The sequence below is a fragment of the Piliocolobus tephrosceles genome, chromosome 6 (genome assembly GCF_002776525.5).
Source record: "Piliocolobus tephrosceles isolate RC106 chromosome 6, ASM277652v3, whole genome shotgun sequence".
NCBI lineage: Eukaryota > Metazoa > Chordata > Mammalia > Primates > Cercopithecidae > Piliocolobus > Piliocolobus tephrosceles.
In genome coordinates this window covers 13,504,591-13,521,234 of record NC_045439.1, presented here as the reverse complement: position 1 = coordinate 13,521,234, position 16,644 = coordinate 13,504,591, and the positions used below count along the sequence as shown (strand labels likewise).

The following is a 16,644-nucleotide window of genomic DNA, read 5'->3' as shown; positions in this document are numbered from 1 at the left end:
ATGCGGAGGAACCCTGAACACATCACGCTGAGTACAGGAACCCAGACACAAAAGCTCACCTATTGCGTGATTCCATTTCTATGGAATATCTAGGACAGGTAACGCCACAGAGACAGCAATGAGCTCAGTGGCTGCCAGTAACAAGAGGTGGGGGAAAGGGGGAGTGAGTGCCTGGCGGGCCCAGGGCTTTCTTCTCAGCGATGAAAATGTTTTGTTTTGGAACCAGATAGAGGTGGTGATTAGACAACACTGTGAATGTACTAATTGCCACTGAATTATTCTCTTTGAAATGGTTAATCTTATGTATGTGAATTTACCTCAGTTTTATTTTATTTAGAGACAACGTTTCACTCTGTCACTCAGGCTGGAGTGTAGTGTTGCAATCACGGCTCACTGCAGCCTTGAACTCCTGGGCCTCAGCCTCTGGAGTAGCTGGAACTACAGGTGTGTGCCACCATGCCTGGCTAATCTTATTTGTTTTTTGTAGGGACAGGGTCTCACTATCTTGCCCAGGTTGGTCTCAAACTCCTGGCCTCAAGTAATCCTCCCTTCTAGGCCTCCCAAAATGCTGGGATTACAGGTGTGAGTCACTGTGCCCGGTGCACCTGAATTTAAAAAAAAAAGTGAAAGCAGGTGAGCAGGGCTGGGGACAGAGCCCTGGTCACCAAGAAAAGTGGCCCTTACCTAAGCACAGGAGGCTGAAGTAGCCACTGGGAACTTCCAGGGAGGGAAGTGCTGAGCAGGGACCCACGCCCGGGCACCGCCCACGCTCCGAGGGTCCCACGCCCGGGCACCGCCCACGCTCTGAGGGACCCACGCCCGGGCACCGCCCACCCTCTGAGGGACCCACGCCCGGGCACCGCCCACGCTCTGAGGGACCCACGCCCGGGCACCGCCCACACTCTGAGGGACCCACGCCCGGGCACCGCCCACGCTGCACCGCCCACGCTCTGAGGCCTACACCAGCACATCTCCCGTCCTGGCTCTGCAGGACACGCAGGGCCCCTGCTCACAGCCTCAAGGCCTTGGTGTCGTATCTGGAAGAAATACTTTCTAGGGGGCAGGAGTGGCCCGGCTGTGAGAGGCACTTTCTAGGGGCAGGAGTGGCCCGGCTGTGAGAGGCACTCATCCCTTAGCACTTTTCTGTTTTCTTTCTTTCTGAGTCAGGGCCTTGCTCTGTTGCCCAGGCTACAGTGCAATGGTGAGATCACAACTCACCGCAGCCTCGAACTTCCGGGCTCAAATGATCCTCCCACCTCAGCCTCCCAAGTAGCTAAGACTCCAGGCGAGCAACGCTGTGCGCGGCTCATTTTTGTATTGTTTTGGTAGGGATTAAAGGTCTCACCACGTTTCCCAGGCTGGTCTCAAACTCCGGGCTCAAGCCATCTGCCCGCCTTGGCCTCCCAAAGTATTGGGATTAAAGGCATGAGCCACTGCACCCAGCCACTTAGCTTTTCTGAGCCTCCTGGGTCATTCCTGCCAGTGGCGGCCAAAGGCCAAGTGGGGCAGCTCAGCCACTCGCCCTGCAGCCCAGGGCCCTCACTGAGTCAGAGGGACGCTGGTGGACACCTTGGGGCTGCCCATTCTCCACTGTGTACCCTAAGCCATAACAGAACCCTTCTGAGCCTTGTTTTCTTGCCCCAATAAATGGGGTAATAAAAACATCTCACTGTGAGATTGTGGTGCAGACGGGAGGAGCTGCTGCCTCAGGCTCACAGCACAGGCTCGGTAGCAAGGGAGCTCGGTTCCTGCACTGCCACATGCCCCACGGCACGCCATTTACAAAAGCACTCTCGGCTTAGCTGCGGAATCTCAGAAATCCTTCTGAAGTTATCTGGTTATCCAAAACCAAACAGCCATCCTAGGACAAGATAAAGTCACGGAAATCCTGCCTGGGGCCCTCAACGCAAGTGATCCAGTGACGTTCTGGAAAGCGAGGAGGTGACAGGGGAGCTGGGAAGGTGTTCATGGGTCCCCCGTGGGCCTCGGCACCCAGTGAGACCATGCCCGTACTGCACACCCGGCACTGCGGTGGGTGCTTCTCACCCAGGAACTCCCTGGACTCTGGAACCCTTCTGGGGCAGGAAGAACAAACCAAGGCTCAGAGAGGTGACGCGACGCACCTTAGCTTGGGCCGACCCGAGGCAGTCCCGTCAGAGTCTGTGCCCTTAACTAATACCCTAGACTGAATTTCGAAAAGCAGAAGGTGTGTGGGGCCCTGCAAGTTAGGTGGGGCTAGGCCCATCCTCAGGGGTCTCCCACCGGGAAGGGAGGGGTGCTTTAAGGCCAGAGGAGGGCTTCCTGCACCAGACTCCGGGGGAGGCCAAGGCAGGACTGGAGGAGCCCCAGGTGGGCAGGGGCAGGTGGATGGGCAGCGAGCATGTTTCCGCACCTGGGAACAGAGCTGGCTGTGTCAGGCCAGCCTGCGGGCGTCCAGGAGGGGCTGATGTCCCAGTGGAAAAGGTGGTGCTGACCGCATTTCCCTTTTCTATTTTGGGAAGTCGTCAGTCCTGGCAGATTCCTGACTAGCAGCCATGCGCTGAGGGAAGGAGGAGGTGACTGCAGACCTCAGAGGTGAAGGGAAGGGCCCTGCAGTGTCTCTAGGCCCACTCCTTCCCGTTTTACAGATGAGGAGATTGAGGCTAAGGTCAACAAGTGCTAATCCAAGACAGTGACTTCTGGATGGGTCCCTCTGCCATCATGGCTGCTGGCCCTACCCCTGAGAGGACACTCAGTCTGCAAATGCCAATTCCCCTCCATCACACGGGCTGCCGAGGCCCCCAGAGCAAAGCCACACGGGGAAGAAGCCCTGTGATTCTGAAGCTTAGAAGAAAGCCGTCTCTTGCACAGAACATCTTATAATATGCTCAGCCAGGCACTGAGGCTCTGTTTAAATCTGTTCCCAAAGCCTGACATGTTCCCAGGGGACACGTGTCAACATCCTGAGGATGGCGATGTTCCCTCCAGGTCCTGCCCACGCCCGTGCTCTGTCTAATGCTCAGCACACTGCTGGCTCCTCAGAGGACCCTGACACAAATGACAGACAGGCTGCCTGGGTTCTGGGACAGCCCCCCCAGGGACACGAGCACTGCGGCTGGAGTGGAGGCTGGCTCGTCGGAGAGGCCAGACCAGGACAGGGAGGAGGACACCAGCAAAGCCCCCAGAAGAGCACACACGCATCCTCAGAACAGCGGGCTCCCTGGCAGAGGGCTCTGAGTTTAGGGAAGTGGCCGCTGGCTCTCTGGACTTCGGGGAAACAGCAGAAGACAGCCTTTCCTAAATTCTTTGGGGTCAGGTGCTCAGGAATCACTGGTGAGGTCAGAAGTCCTAAATTCCTGGGAGATCCAACTTTGGAATCAGACCTGCTGGGGTCAAATCCCAGCCTTGTGAACGTGAAAAGGTCACCGAGCCTCTCTGATGCCATGAGACCTGACTGCGACCTGCACTGCCGGGTACCTGGGCTGACGCTGGCCACAGTGAAACTCACTGAGCGGCCAGGATGCCCACTACCCACAGTGCTGGGGGCAGGGGTGACACTCCTGCCAGCCTCAGGACCACTACAGGACGAAGGACTGAGATGGTGCTGCCTCCACAGCCTTTTGAAAAATCAGGAACAAGAGATGAGAGAGCAGTTCTTCCGATTCCTCCCGCTGGGAGAAGGGTCAGCACACCTTCTGCGCGGGCAGCTTGCAGTGATTGGTGTCTCTCTGCAAGCCCAGCGTGCCCCTCACCTCTCCCTGTGCTGGCCCGGGCTGCAATGGCTGCTAGCACGAAGGCTCGAAGCAAGCAGAGGAACAGGGGTCTCTGGAACCTCCCGAATCCCCTGGCACAAAGGCAAAGGTCTTTCCCACCCTAGCCTGCTGGAGAGCTCGTCCAAGGACCCCATGCTGTGGCAGCCCACACCTAGGCCCAGGGGAGGGCAGTTTCGGGCCAAGCCACCCCAACGGAGGGACCCACCTCCGTCAGGACTGATGACGACTCGGGCTTTGACACGTTGTGGCTGTTGAAGAAGATGGACTCACGGTCTGAAAAAGCGACAGGAAGGAGCCGACGTTAGAACCTCAATGCAGGGACCACACTGCCGCCACCCGACACCAGGGGGCAGCACCACCCCAGGCACCAACACGCGGCTCCGGGCTCTGCAGAGCCCTGGGCTCCAGTGAGCTGGGCACCGTCAGGGCCTCTGGTTCACCTTCTCCTGCCACATAAAAGTGACCGATGTAATGAGCCAACCTCTGCTACCATCTCACAGCATCACATCTGGTTTTCCCTGAGTGCCCTGTCACCACACAGGGAACGGTGTAGGGAGGGGGGTGGGGGGCAAGGAGCGGGGTGGGACAGCTAAACACCTGAATATCACCCCAGAGAGGGCACAAGGTAAAGCAGTCTCAGTGTTATTTAGGCCAGTGCTCCCAGTCCACTCCCCAGCCCACGGGACTCTCTTTTGGGGAACGTGCTAGAGACATAGGGACAGGCTGCCACTGGCACGTGAGCACTTAAAATACAAAGGGTTCTGGTGGTTCTTAGCGACTTAGGGAAAAAAATAGGAAATCAGAGAACGTAGGCTTCCACAGGATCCATCCAAGAAAGCACACAGCACAATTTCTCTTTGGCACTGGAAGCTGGCACAGAGAGTCTGAAATACCCTCACCCCACACGTCTGGCTTCTGCCTGCCTCCCACAACACCCAGCCTGTACAGGCCCACTGGGGACCCGCAGAGGCAGACCAATTCCAAGAACAGTGAAAGTGCAAGTAGATCCCACAGTAGAAACGTCCTTGGGGAGTAAACCAAAGTCACTTGGGGGAAATGTCAGGTCGGTTGGTCAGAAACACGCTCATAGGCACTGGGAAGCATTGGCACATGAAAGCAAGAATTGCAGAACCATGAGCCTCAGGCCGAGTTCTGGAAAAGGCTGTCTGTCACCATCCCACGACCTCCCCCAAGGCTGGCACGGGACTGTCCTGGGCCGCCAGCCCTAGCAGCCCCTCGAGTCCTTGCAGTGCAAGGTGTTGTGGCTCCTGCCCCCAGGATGTCATGCACATCCCTAGGACCCAGGCCCCTATGTGTGAGGACAGGAGGGCACTGGCTGAGGGGCATGCATGCCAGGGGCCATGCCAATGGGGCACCTGCTCTGGCTGCCAACGACCCCACCAGCTCCAGGACTCTACAGCGCCGCAACAATCATGCATGAGAGAATGACTCGGGTGGAAGCCAAGTGGGCAGGCGCTGAGATGTATCTGGCGTCCTTCCCGCTAGCGGGGCACAAAGGCCCCTGGCTGCCCTGGTGGGCCTGACAGTCCTCCTGCTGCTCTGACCAGAGCCAGTCCAGATGGGGGGCATGAAAGATGGTCCTGGGGAGGAGCCTGGGGAAAATAAACACCCCGCAGGACATGCGTCATGTAGCCCCCAGGATCTCTACTCCCAAGGCACCGACAGCCAAGGAGAAGCCTGTGGGGATGGCATAAGCCCCATGGGCTTGAGGCTGGAGCAGGCTCGAGCAGCTGGGAGGGGAACATTGCCCACCTGCTCATCCTGTAGCCCAGCCTGGCTCAGCCCCTGAGCCCAGGGCACCTTCCCACCTATTTCCCTGCAGATCCTCAATAGCAGTTGCCCAGTGGCAGAGAAGGCCCAGGGGGAGGAAGGGCCACCAAGCACAGGTAGACACAGCATAGATCAGGGAGGCTGGGAAGTCTACAGGAGCCACAAGGAGAACACGTGGGTGCTGAGTGGGTGCCAGGAAGGGCCAGAGCTGGGTATTCAGAGGGGCCGGCCAGTGTCTGCTGACCTGACAGATCATGCAACCCAACAGCTTCTTCTGGCAGGAAGAGCCGGAGTCCAGGCCATTTCAAGAGGGGCTCGTTTCTCCTCCTGGCTAATTCTGTTTTTCTTTTTATTTTTTTGAGACAGAGTCTCACTCTGTCGCCCAGGCTAGAGTGCTGTGGCCCGAGCTTGGCTCACTGCAACCTCCGCCTCCCATGTTCAAGCGATTATCTTGCCTCCTGAGTAGCTGGGATTATAGGCACCTGCCACCATGCCTGGCTAATTTTTTGTATTTTCAGTAGAGACGGGGTTTTGCCATGTTGGTCAGGCTGGTCTTGAACTCCTGACCTCAGGTGATCTGCCCACCTCAGCCTCCCAAAGTGCTGGGGATATAGGCATGAGCCACCGCACCCAGCCCTTCTGGCTAATTCTGACCTAGGAGCTCTGGCCAGAAGACCATTTGGCAGGGCAGTGAGAGATGGCCTGGGCTCAGTTCCTCTCTATGTGCCTCAGTTCCCAGTGCCTATGTCTGAGCAGGGGTCGGAGGGAGTGGGAGCAGCCTCCCGTGGCTGCCAGTCACCCAGGTGACGATGGAAAGCTGAGGCAAGTGAGAAGGCATCAGGGCAAGAGACCTGGTGGCCAGCTCCAAAACAGCTGGTTCCTCTAACACACCAGACCAGGGCGCTGCTCCCAGCATGTAGCCGCAAGCCCTCCTCATGACAGCACCCTGGATTTCGGGTGCCCCGTGCAGTCTGTTCGTAGACTAGCCCAACAGCACCGGTGGAGAACTACCACCAACGTTCTACAGGGAGGGAGGGCAACGAAAGGAAGAATGTACGCTTTTCTTCTCAACTTATGGATTTAAAAAATAGGTTTAAAAGAAGAATAAATGATAAGATGAGCCCCCAAATATCCCAGCAACTCAGCAGTACAGCCATGAGCTGGGGCCACACTGCATTTAGCCTTATTTGCTTAATCTCCTCTCTCTCTCGGGAGGCAAATGGGATGGGAAGAATGTGTCCAGTGCTACAGATGGTGACCCAAGTCATCTTCCAGTTGCCATAAGTATCACCTCTGCAGAGGGACCACCTGAGCTGCCCTTTCCTAGTGGTTCCCCTCACCCCGTGGTATCCCAGGACACATTCTCTTTCCCTCAGAACGCCTCATCTCAGGCCACAGTTGACCCTTTTATTATTTCTCTCCTTGTATGCAGTTTCTCCCACCAGAATACAAACTCCTGAGGGCAGGAAGCTGAGTGCCTATCTAGTGCCTGACTGGATCCCCAGCAGCTCACGCAGGGCTGGGCACATGGTAGGTTTGATAAATGCTGTATCACTGACTATTAAGAGGCTCTGGAGTGGAGCTCAGCAGACTATAGACTGTAAGCCCAGCCACCTGCACTTCAAATAAAGTTTCATTGGAACACAGCCGTGCACTCATTTACATATCTACAGCTGCTTTTGCACTACGATGGCAGCATTAAATAATTGTGATGGAGCTGGAAATGTTTATAATTTGGCCTTCTGCAAAAAAGTTTGCTGCCTCCCGCTCTACATGGTAGGAGGTACCACTCATACATGCCTAAGAGAAACAAGACTCAGGCTGGAGAGGATAATGGAAGGAACCTGAATAAAGCTGGGGGCCTGCGCCACGTCCTCAGGGTAAAGATGAACAAGAAATAAACCCACTACACAGAAAGCGGGAGCAAAGGAACCCGCCCATCTCTACCCTGGCACAGGGTGGAGGGAGGGGAACAATCTCTCCACGAATGCGAACCATGGGCAGAGAACACAAAATGTTCCTGGCGGATGGCACGAGCAACAACCTGACTTCAGCTCCAGCCAAAGCCTCTGCATGGATGCCACTGGCTATAAGGCACACTTGATTTCAGATGTCAACATGTAAAAAACAAAAGTGCAGCTGACAGGCAAAGGAGACTGGCAGTTGTAGAGTGAAGGCTCGTCTCCTTGTCTCTATCCCAGGTCCAGAAAAATCTCACTCAAGAAGCCCCCATCCCTGCGTGGCCATGGGAAGCTGGGGGACCTGTCATCAGGCAAAGGAAATTGGAAAGCTGGGGTGGGGGCCGGAAAGAGGCCACTCCCAAACCCCCTTTTCAACTGGTCCAGCTTAAAGGGCTGCTGTTGCACTACACTTCTTATCCAGAAAGAGAACATACACGTAGAACCCACATTAGCTCCCTGGCACCGTGCCCTAGAGATGGGGACACAGAATCCGCTTTGGGGATGGAGAGACACTAACAGTTACTTAGTTCACGTGAACAGAATAAACACTTCTCCTTTTTAGCTCTGTGTGTTTCTCTACTATTTGGGCTTAGTCTGTTTTTTTTTGTTTGTTTTTAAGAGGCAAGGTCTTACTGTCACCTAGGCTGGAGTGCAGTGGCATGACCACAGCTCACTGCAACCTTAAACTCCTGGGCTCAAGCAATCCTTCTGCCTCAGCCTTCTTAGTAGCTGGGACTGCAGGTGCACGCTACCATGCCCAGGTAATTTTTTCAATTTTTTTTTATTTTCATTTTTTGTAGAGATGGAGTTTCACTATGTTGCCCAGGCTGGTCTCAAATTCCTGGCCTCAAGCAATCTTCCCACCTAGATCTCTTCAAAGAACTGGGACTATAGCATGAGCCACCAGGTCTGGTCTCCTGGCCTGCATTCTATGGCAAACCAGCAACCGAGAAATGGCCACACGAGAAGACGCACAGGCAAGGAGTCCTCGTCCTCACAGATAGAGAACAGGAGCCTGCACTCTGCTGCTAATGGTTCCCAGCGTCAAGACGGAAACTGGCCCAGCATTTTGCAACCAGGAGGAAAAAGGAAAAAACAAAAAAACAGTAAAACTCAACCACACTTCTGTGTGGATAAGAAAGGAGATCTGACAGTAAATTTCTTTTAGAGATGGAGTGACTTGGGTAAAAACAGAAAGGAGTTGACATAAAATATAACTCCTCTGAATTTAATATATTTTCCATAGACTTAAAGCATTATTATTTTCTTAAATCAGGGAATAAACAGCATTTTTTAAAATGTCAGCCTCTTCCAGCCCATAACTTTGAGGAATATCACTTGGTGGTATATAGCCACATATAAAAATATGCTTCCAGCGTTTGGTTCCCAACCAGTGGGCAGGGGCTGGGACCAGGATGTCCTAAACCCTGAAAATACAGCCTTGAGTCCAGGAGCCACATGCCCAGCTAGGAAGGCCGTCTGCCCTCAGGAGGAAAATGAACATCTGCATGTTTCCAAAGTATCCACACTCTGTATTGTGTCCACGGAAAGAGAAGAGGCATCTAGGGGAAGAAGGGCTGAGAGGGCGACCACAGCAGCTGCAGCCCCTCCATGCCGGGCGGCACACCAGCCAGGAGGTGTGGACGGCCACAGGCAGTCCCCAGACGAGGGACGCCAAGAGGACACATCTGCTTGCTCAGGTGGAGGTAAAGCAGCTGGCATCTGAACGCTTCTGATGATGTGGGTTCCCCTTGCTGAAAGAAATGTGCGGCTGATTTGAACAAGCCACAGCGGGGCAGTGAGTGTTCTCCAAGGGGTCGTCCTGGAAAGCTGCTTATCCCAAGACATTGCCACTGTTCCAAAGGTTTCCAGAATGTGCCTTAGAGATGCCTTCAGAAGCCACTAGAACATTCTTTTGAGCAGCCCCACTGCCAGCAAATCTTTAACTCAGTGTCCGTTTTTAAAATGGCTGAGGCTGGAGAGGGTGGTGAGCGGCTGGTGGAAGGAAGGCCCCTCAGTGCAGCAGGGTCCACAGCCTAATCCCTGGGGAGCTGCTTCTCAGGCCCAGCAATAACAGCGGAGAATGCCCTACAAGACACCCGCGGGGCCCCTAGACCACCGTCCACTGACTCAAAACCCGCTCACTGGCACAGCAGGAGTCCTGCACCTAAGAAGACCTGTGATCCGGCAGCTGCTGCTTCTAGCAGAGCCTAACTCACCCCGGCAGCTACGCAGGCAGCAGCAGGCAACTCTGTTTCAGGCTTCCCCGGGGAAAACGAGACCCAAGGTAAAGACGGCTCGGCGGGAGACAGCAGGCAGCACCTGCCCTCGCTTCCCTGGAAGGCCAACACACGCTGTGCTGGCCACACCTGTCCCAGCATGTTCCTCCGTGAATATCATTATCGTGTGGGTCCTCAGGAAGCGTCCTAGGGACAGAACACTTCTGGATGTGTTCTGGAGTCTATGGTGGTTCAGGTGGGTGGGGCCCCCTACAATAACCCAGGGAACAGGGACATTTTACTAGTTCCCCAAGGCCTCTTTATCCACCGTACACAACTCTTTCCATCTTTAGAGCACCTCTTCATCCCACCGAGAACACAGGGTGGCGGGGGCAGTGCCGAAGGACAGACAGCTGCTGCCACATCCCAGCTGGGCCCCCGAGTCTCGCTCAGCCCAAGATGGCGAGAGGAGCGGTTACCTGATGTGCCTGCGGAGAAGTTCTTGAGTGAGGGCCTCTGGACCACAGTGTAGGACTCGCCAACCACGAACACCTTGTACAGGACGGCGTTGTGGTTGATGAAATTCTGGACCACGCAGGGTGGCTGGATGGCATTCAGGCCCTCCTGGTTGAACACAATAGCCATCTGGGAAGACAAGGGGTCAAAGGCTCTGTCAGAATCCACCATCCTCTCAACCTCCAACACACAGGCGTGTCACCTGTCCAGAGCACCTCCACCAAGGCCCATTCCTGGTCCCGTGGCATGAGGACTCCCCGAGAGGAGCCTCAACCCAGGGTGAGTGGAGTGGAGTGAAGAACACCTAGGGATGCATCCCTTCTGCCACGGGGTAGGAGGTCCTCCCTCCATTGGGTCTGCCATGTGAGACTGAGCTGGCCGTGAGCTGCACAACTTCCGACAGTGTGGAGCCACTCGTCGCACTGTGGTCCAGGGAAGGGGACCCCTAAGGTTGTGTGCTACTCAACCCTCTGACATCCTAAAGGATCCTCCACAAAGACCCGGGAGGAGGGGGAAGGAAACAGATGACTCAGGCACAGGAGTCAGGAGGCCTTGAGTCAAAGCCTGTCTGATGACAACGGCTGCCTCTTGTCGAGCAGCTGTGACAAGCCGGGCCCTGTTCTGAGCACGTACACGAGTTACCTCATGTCTCCCTTACAATGCGCCTCTGAGGGGAGCGTACAACCTTTCACAGATGAGGACGATAAGGCGCTGAGAGATTCAGTGACTGCCGGACCGTGAACAAGCCCGGGATGGAATCGGGTCTGCACAGCACCCAGCCGCGCCCCTACACACAGAGCCACGTGACACTCCGCAAACAACAGGCCTTTGCGCTTCTGGTCCCGACTCCTCTAGGGAAAAAGGTCCCCGACAGGAGGATCTGGTAGGGGCTGAGGTAGGGAGTGTAGGGGGGCAGCTGCCAAAACCCTCTCAGCCCCAGCCAGCACGGGCTCTGCCCAGGGCCTGCTCTAAGGACAGAGGGGTGGGCCCTCGGCTTAGTCGATCCAGCTGCTGGTGCCAGGGTCACGGCTAATCCCTCAGCCCGCAGGGCCCCAGGAAGGAGCCACCAGACGGCTGGGGCTGCTGAGCAGGGATAATGGGCCCTGGACAGCTGGTTGCCTCCCCAGCTGCCACCCCTCATGTCAGCTGTCACGGAGCGCCAGCCCTATGTGCCTGGAGCTCAGCTGGGCAGGACAGACGTGGAAATCCAGGCCACATGGGAAAAACAAAAAGTGTGTGTCTGTGCCGGGAGTGCTGGGGGGCAGCGAACGTCTCCTCAGCCTTCTGACAAGAATAAAGGACAGGAAAAACACGAGCAGCTCCGGAGTCAGGCAGGGGCTGGAGTGCCTGCTTGGCACTTGCTGTGTGAGCCCAGGCTGGGCCCCCGCCCTGCTTAAGCGCCACTGTCTTCCTCTGTAAAATCACAGGTGGCTGCAGGGGTGCTCCGGGCTTTCGGCTAAGTTATAGCTAAAAAAAAATAAATAAATAAATTTCCACTATGGAGCAAATGAGTACTCTTACACTGGCCCCAAAACAAAACAAAAACCCAAATGGTTCTGTGAACATAAAATGAAGACAGAGTGGTTTAGCAGAAATGGTCCTGATTTTGGTTGAGTATGGGGCTGGGAGATTCAGAGGCAGGGAGTGGGCGGGCTGGGATGCAGACGAGGACTCCGGATCAGAAGCACCTGCTGGCCTATCTAAAGCCCGCCATGCACAGTGCTATTCTCCACCCCTGCTGTACGTGGCTTCCCTGGGTACCCCTGGAATCTGTGAGAAGCTTGTCTCCCAGCCTCTGCCTATCTGGTGGACAGTGTCCACCCCAGAAGGCACGTCCCTGTAATGCTAACACACCCCGTCTGTACACAAGAGTCTGCTAGGGGTCTCTGAGTACATGGGACATGGTGGCACACCTTGTTGGCAGTGGACCCAGACAGCCTGCTGGGGAGTGTGGTGGGGGAGGGATGCCCGTATGAACATCCTGGAGGCAGACGGCTAGAATGAGGGGTGATGTATAGCTTCCCCTGAGCGTGCTGACCCCATACTTGAGGGCTGAGAGTCCTGAGGCCCATCAGGGGCATCCTGAGAGGGGTGCACCTGGATCCAGAACCTCCACCCCCTTTGGCAAGTACCCGGCAGGCTCCAGGGCAGCTGGTTCCGACAGCTCACCCAGCAGTCCACCCAGGCAACCCTGGCAGTGACCCCTCATCCTTCACAGAAGCCGCTACGTCTCCAATCACAAACATGGACGGATACTCTGGGTGGCTGGGGAATTTGCCAAAGTCGCGCAAACGGCAACACGCAGCACCAGAATCGGCCCCAGGCGTGGGATTCCGCAGCCCCGGCCCTCAGGCCTCAAGTGACTCAGGGAAGTGGCTCCCTCCTCCCGGGCTGCCCAGTTCTGAGTGAGGCTGATCTAATCACACTAATGACTGCGCTCGTGCTTCCGTCAGTAACACCCAAGCAACTGACACACAGAGGAACCACTGGGTGGTGGAAAGGGGCTGCTGGAAGGCAGGCAGGCAGGTACTAGGGCCGAGGGGGGCCTTCCTGCTCCCTCCCTGGCCGGGCATATCCTGGAGGGTGCTGCCAGCACCGGGCACAGAGCCCAGGCAGGCTGTGGCAGGAGGGCCAGCACCCACAAGAAGAATACATGTGGGCTCCCGATTTCAGACAACTGACAACGGGACGGGCGGGCTGTCCCCACACTCCTTCCCATCACAGCATGTGCCACGCTACGCCGACACTGTCTACTGACACTTCCCCAGAAGTACAGGCCAGGGACAAAGAGCAGTACATAACCCAGGGAAGGCCCATGCTGCTGAGTCTTCCCCTTTTAGTCGTGAGCTCTGGGGAGCATTTCTGTTGGGGGGGCCTTCCAAGGACAGGCCTTCCCCAGAGAGCCCACTCTGGTCAGATGCCTGCTGCCCGGCACACCTCCACATGTGCCCAGTGGGGAGACCCCAGGCAGGGTATGTCCAGGGCAAGCACAAGGCCCCAGGTGTGGCTCCAGAGGGTGGTGCGGGCCCTGGCCCCAGCGAAGCCCCTATATGACCATCCACTCCTCTAGCCCCCAGAGTCCTCACAGCCTCCCTGGCTCTCTCTAGGGACAGAATTCACATCCTATGCCTCTGTCCCCTGGTCCCCGTGGTCCTCAAGGTGGCCGGGAACATCATAAAGTGAATAAAAGAACGAATGTGTGGGTGGGTGACTCATGAATCAAAGCATTCCGTGGGGTTGATTCCAAGCGGCCCCCCTTTTCTCCCTGGCCTGTCTCAATTCAGCAGCATGGCAGACCCCTGTGGCAGTGACAGAGCCTTCTCAGAGCTAATAGCCCTCATGTGGGCCCAGCCCAGTGCCTGCCACAAAACAGGCCCTCGAGGAGATGACACTCATGGCCCAAAGGACAGACAGTCCTGCACTGGGGCATGACTCGCACAAGCTCCCCTATGGACTGAATGTGTGCCCTAGAACTCCTACGCTGAAGCCTGCGCCCCACTGTGGTGGTATCTGGAGGTGGGGCCTTTTTGGAGGTCTTGAGGGCAGGGCCCTTAAGATGGGATTAGTGCCCCTATCAGAAGAAATTAGAGAGCTTGCTCTTGCTTTCTATCCCTCCCCATTCACACACACAACAGGCCATGTGAGGACACAGGGAGAAGGTGGCCATCTGCAAGGTAGGAAGAGAGCCCTCACCAGAAACTGACCCTGCTGGCACCCTGACCTGGGACTTTCAGCCTCCAGGGCTGTGAGAAAATAAATGTGGCGAAGCCACCCAGTGCCTGGGGTTTGTTATGGCTGCCAGAGCTAAGACAGGCTCCACAGAGGACAGGTGGGTCCCGAGCACACCCTCCTGCCTTGGGGACAGGACAGACATTGGGGTGAGGGTGCAGACAGTCCAGGGAAGGGAAGGAGGCTGTCTACCAAGGAGCCGGGACTAACAGAGGGCAGGAGCAGTGACAGTGAGGAATCTGGCAGGGTCGCAATGAGACACGACAAGCTGAAAGGATGGGAGTCAGGGGCGACAGACAGTCAGATCTTCTTCCACTCACCTCATGAGAGTTGGTGCCATGAGCCACTCTGGTTTTGCAAACTATCGGTTGGGGAGAGAAAAGCAGAGAGAAATTAGTGAGGCCATTCACCCACAAGCCAGGGGTATTTGGCACGTCTAGAAAGGAACTCTAGCTGAGACACACACTCTGGACACCTGGTATCTGCACTGAGGGTGATGTGTGGGTAGACACCCCCAGGCCAGGCAGGAGAGCATGTTGCCCTGTGCCCCCCACCAGGACCCGGTTTCTGTGGTGTGGGTGGAGGTGGGACCCAGGGCCATGTGCTTGTCCATCCCCAGGTGAGCTTAAATCCAGAGGGGACTACAAACCCCGCCCCTCCCCCATGCTGGCCTAGGCCTACAGCACCTGCCCTCAGGTGGAGCTGGGGTGGTACGCACTGAACGGGAAAGCCAGGCCGTTCTTCTCCAGCAGCTGCATGGTGTCATCCCCGCACAGGCTCGTGAGCTCCATGAAGGGCGGTGAGCAGATCCTGTCATCTAGGGCAGAGGGGAGGCCTGGTCAGCACAGCTCCTGGACAGCTGCCCCAGGCGCACGTCCTGCAACAGCCCGCCCCACCCCAGGGGCCTTCCGTGCCCTCATGCTCCTGGATCTGACCGTCCTCAAACTCTGCAGTCCCATGTGCTCATGTGTGTGAACAATAACCACAGCACTGCCGTTACACTGTCTAATAACATTTCTGTAATTACAAAACTCGTGTATGATCACTGTGTCAAATCCAAAGAGCACAGAAAAGTAAAAAATGTACATATTCACAGACATTACAACTACTAACCCATCACTGTGGCCTTTTGGCCATGTGTACATTTACACACAGAGAGCTTTATAAACAGGATACTGTTTTGTAACCTGAATCCTAACTTAATAAGCCATGACCATTTTTCTGGTTCAATAAAGACTTTCCCATGGTGTGACACACTGGCTTAATAATAATCGCAGTGACAATACAGCTCTTAGCATGTGTCTAGTGCTGTGCCCAGGGCTTTGCCAGCATCACCTCTAGGTTTGCAAAATAATCCCATGAGGAGGAAACTGGGGTCAGAGAGATTAAAGAACTAGCTGGTGGTAACACAACTGTTTCCACATGGACACCACCTGACCCCTCACCTGCCGACTACTTAACATAATTGAGGGCATCACGTGGAGCTCCAGAGGTGGCCTCCCCAGCGTGCTCACTGCATCTCTGCTGCACGCTCCAGCCCAGGCCGCGCCTGGTCCCCCTGCCAATGGCTTCTCGCCCTTCACAGCTTGGCGCTCCTGAGCCCCTCTCCAGGCCCACCCAGTGGATTCTACAGGTGAGCCCAACTTTCTAAAACCCTCGAAAGCTGACCTGTTCTGCTCATCCTGACTCGTGCCCGGCACCAAGCAGGGGGAAACAGATTTTTTATGGGATAACAAAACGTATTTGGAATCTCTCTGCTGATGATGAAACTACTGGTTTTTTATTATTGTTTCTTGTCATTGTCCCCCTTCCCTGATAAGACCACAGAGGTGGGACCACCGTGTACTTCAGGGCACAGGGGCCAGGAAAGGCTGAGCGTGAGTAGGGTGGGGGCGGTCTGCCACCCACAGGCTTGGAAACCAAACCAAAAGTAAACAGAGCGAAGCGGCCTGTCTCGAGCTGCTAGCTACTTGGCTGGCTAGGAGGTCAGGACATTAAATCAAGGTAGATCCAGCCTCATTTATCTCATAAAAACAAATGCCAAGAATTACACAGAGCATATAAAAGTGCTTTTATCTCCCTCCTCATCCTCATTCCCCTTTTCCCTCACTCCTACCCTCGCAGTCTAAACTCCAAACAGAAAGATTTGGGGGGTTGCAGTTTCTCTGGGGCACTGGGAGGGTGGTCTGGAGCTAGTGTTTCCCCAGCCCCCGGCAGACAGTGATGCAGGCCCTCTGCACAGAGGCCTATTCAATCAGCAGCAGTCCCTGACAGTGTGCAGAAACAGAGGCCCCAAGGTCATACAGTGGTCAACGGCAGAGCCAGAACAAGGAGCCAGGCTCACCTGGCAGCCCAGGAGAGGGAAGTCAGGAAAGTCAGGGCCGGGGGAGGGCGGGGGAGCTGGTGCTCAGCTGAAAGCCATTTTCCAAACAAGGCCCCAGGCCGGGTGGGAATGCTGTGAGGGCTGGCAGGCCCTCCATGGCTGTCAAGGGAGGAAGCAGTCTGTGCAAAAGCCTCCTTGCTGCAAACACACAGCCCCTGCAACCCAGTCCCAAAGGCCTGAATGTTCGAACTGGAGGGTTCTGCCATAAACAGACTTCAGACGGACGCTCACCAGCCTGGGCTCCACCCTTGGCCCCTCCTCCCACAGGAAGATCTGGAGGCTGCTGGAGTCAA

The 16,644-nt window shown here is 55.8% G+C and overlaps 1 protein-coding gene across 4 annotated transcripts in view; it reads right to left on the bottom strand.

The window, feature by feature from the left end:
• Nucleotides 1-16,644, bottom strand: part of ITPK1 (inositol-tetrakisphosphate 1-kinase) — a 186,789-nt gene that overhangs the window by 8,137 nt on the left and 162,008 nt on the right. For all 4 annotated transcript variants that reach the window (XM_023205518.3, XM_023205514.3, XM_023205515.3 and 1 more), the window contains 4 exons: nt 14,687-14,785; nt 14,289-14,329; nt 10,203-10,368; nt 3,958-4,025 (listed from right to left, as the gene is read on the bottom strand). In XM_023205518.3, coding sequence (XP_023061286.1) covers nt 3,958-4,025; nt 10,203-10,368; nt 14,289-14,329; nt 14,687-14,785 — 374 coding nt within the window. The remainder of the gene's footprint in view (nt 1-3,957; nt 4,026-10,202; nt 10,369-14,288; nt 14,330-14,686; nt 14,786-16,644) is intronic.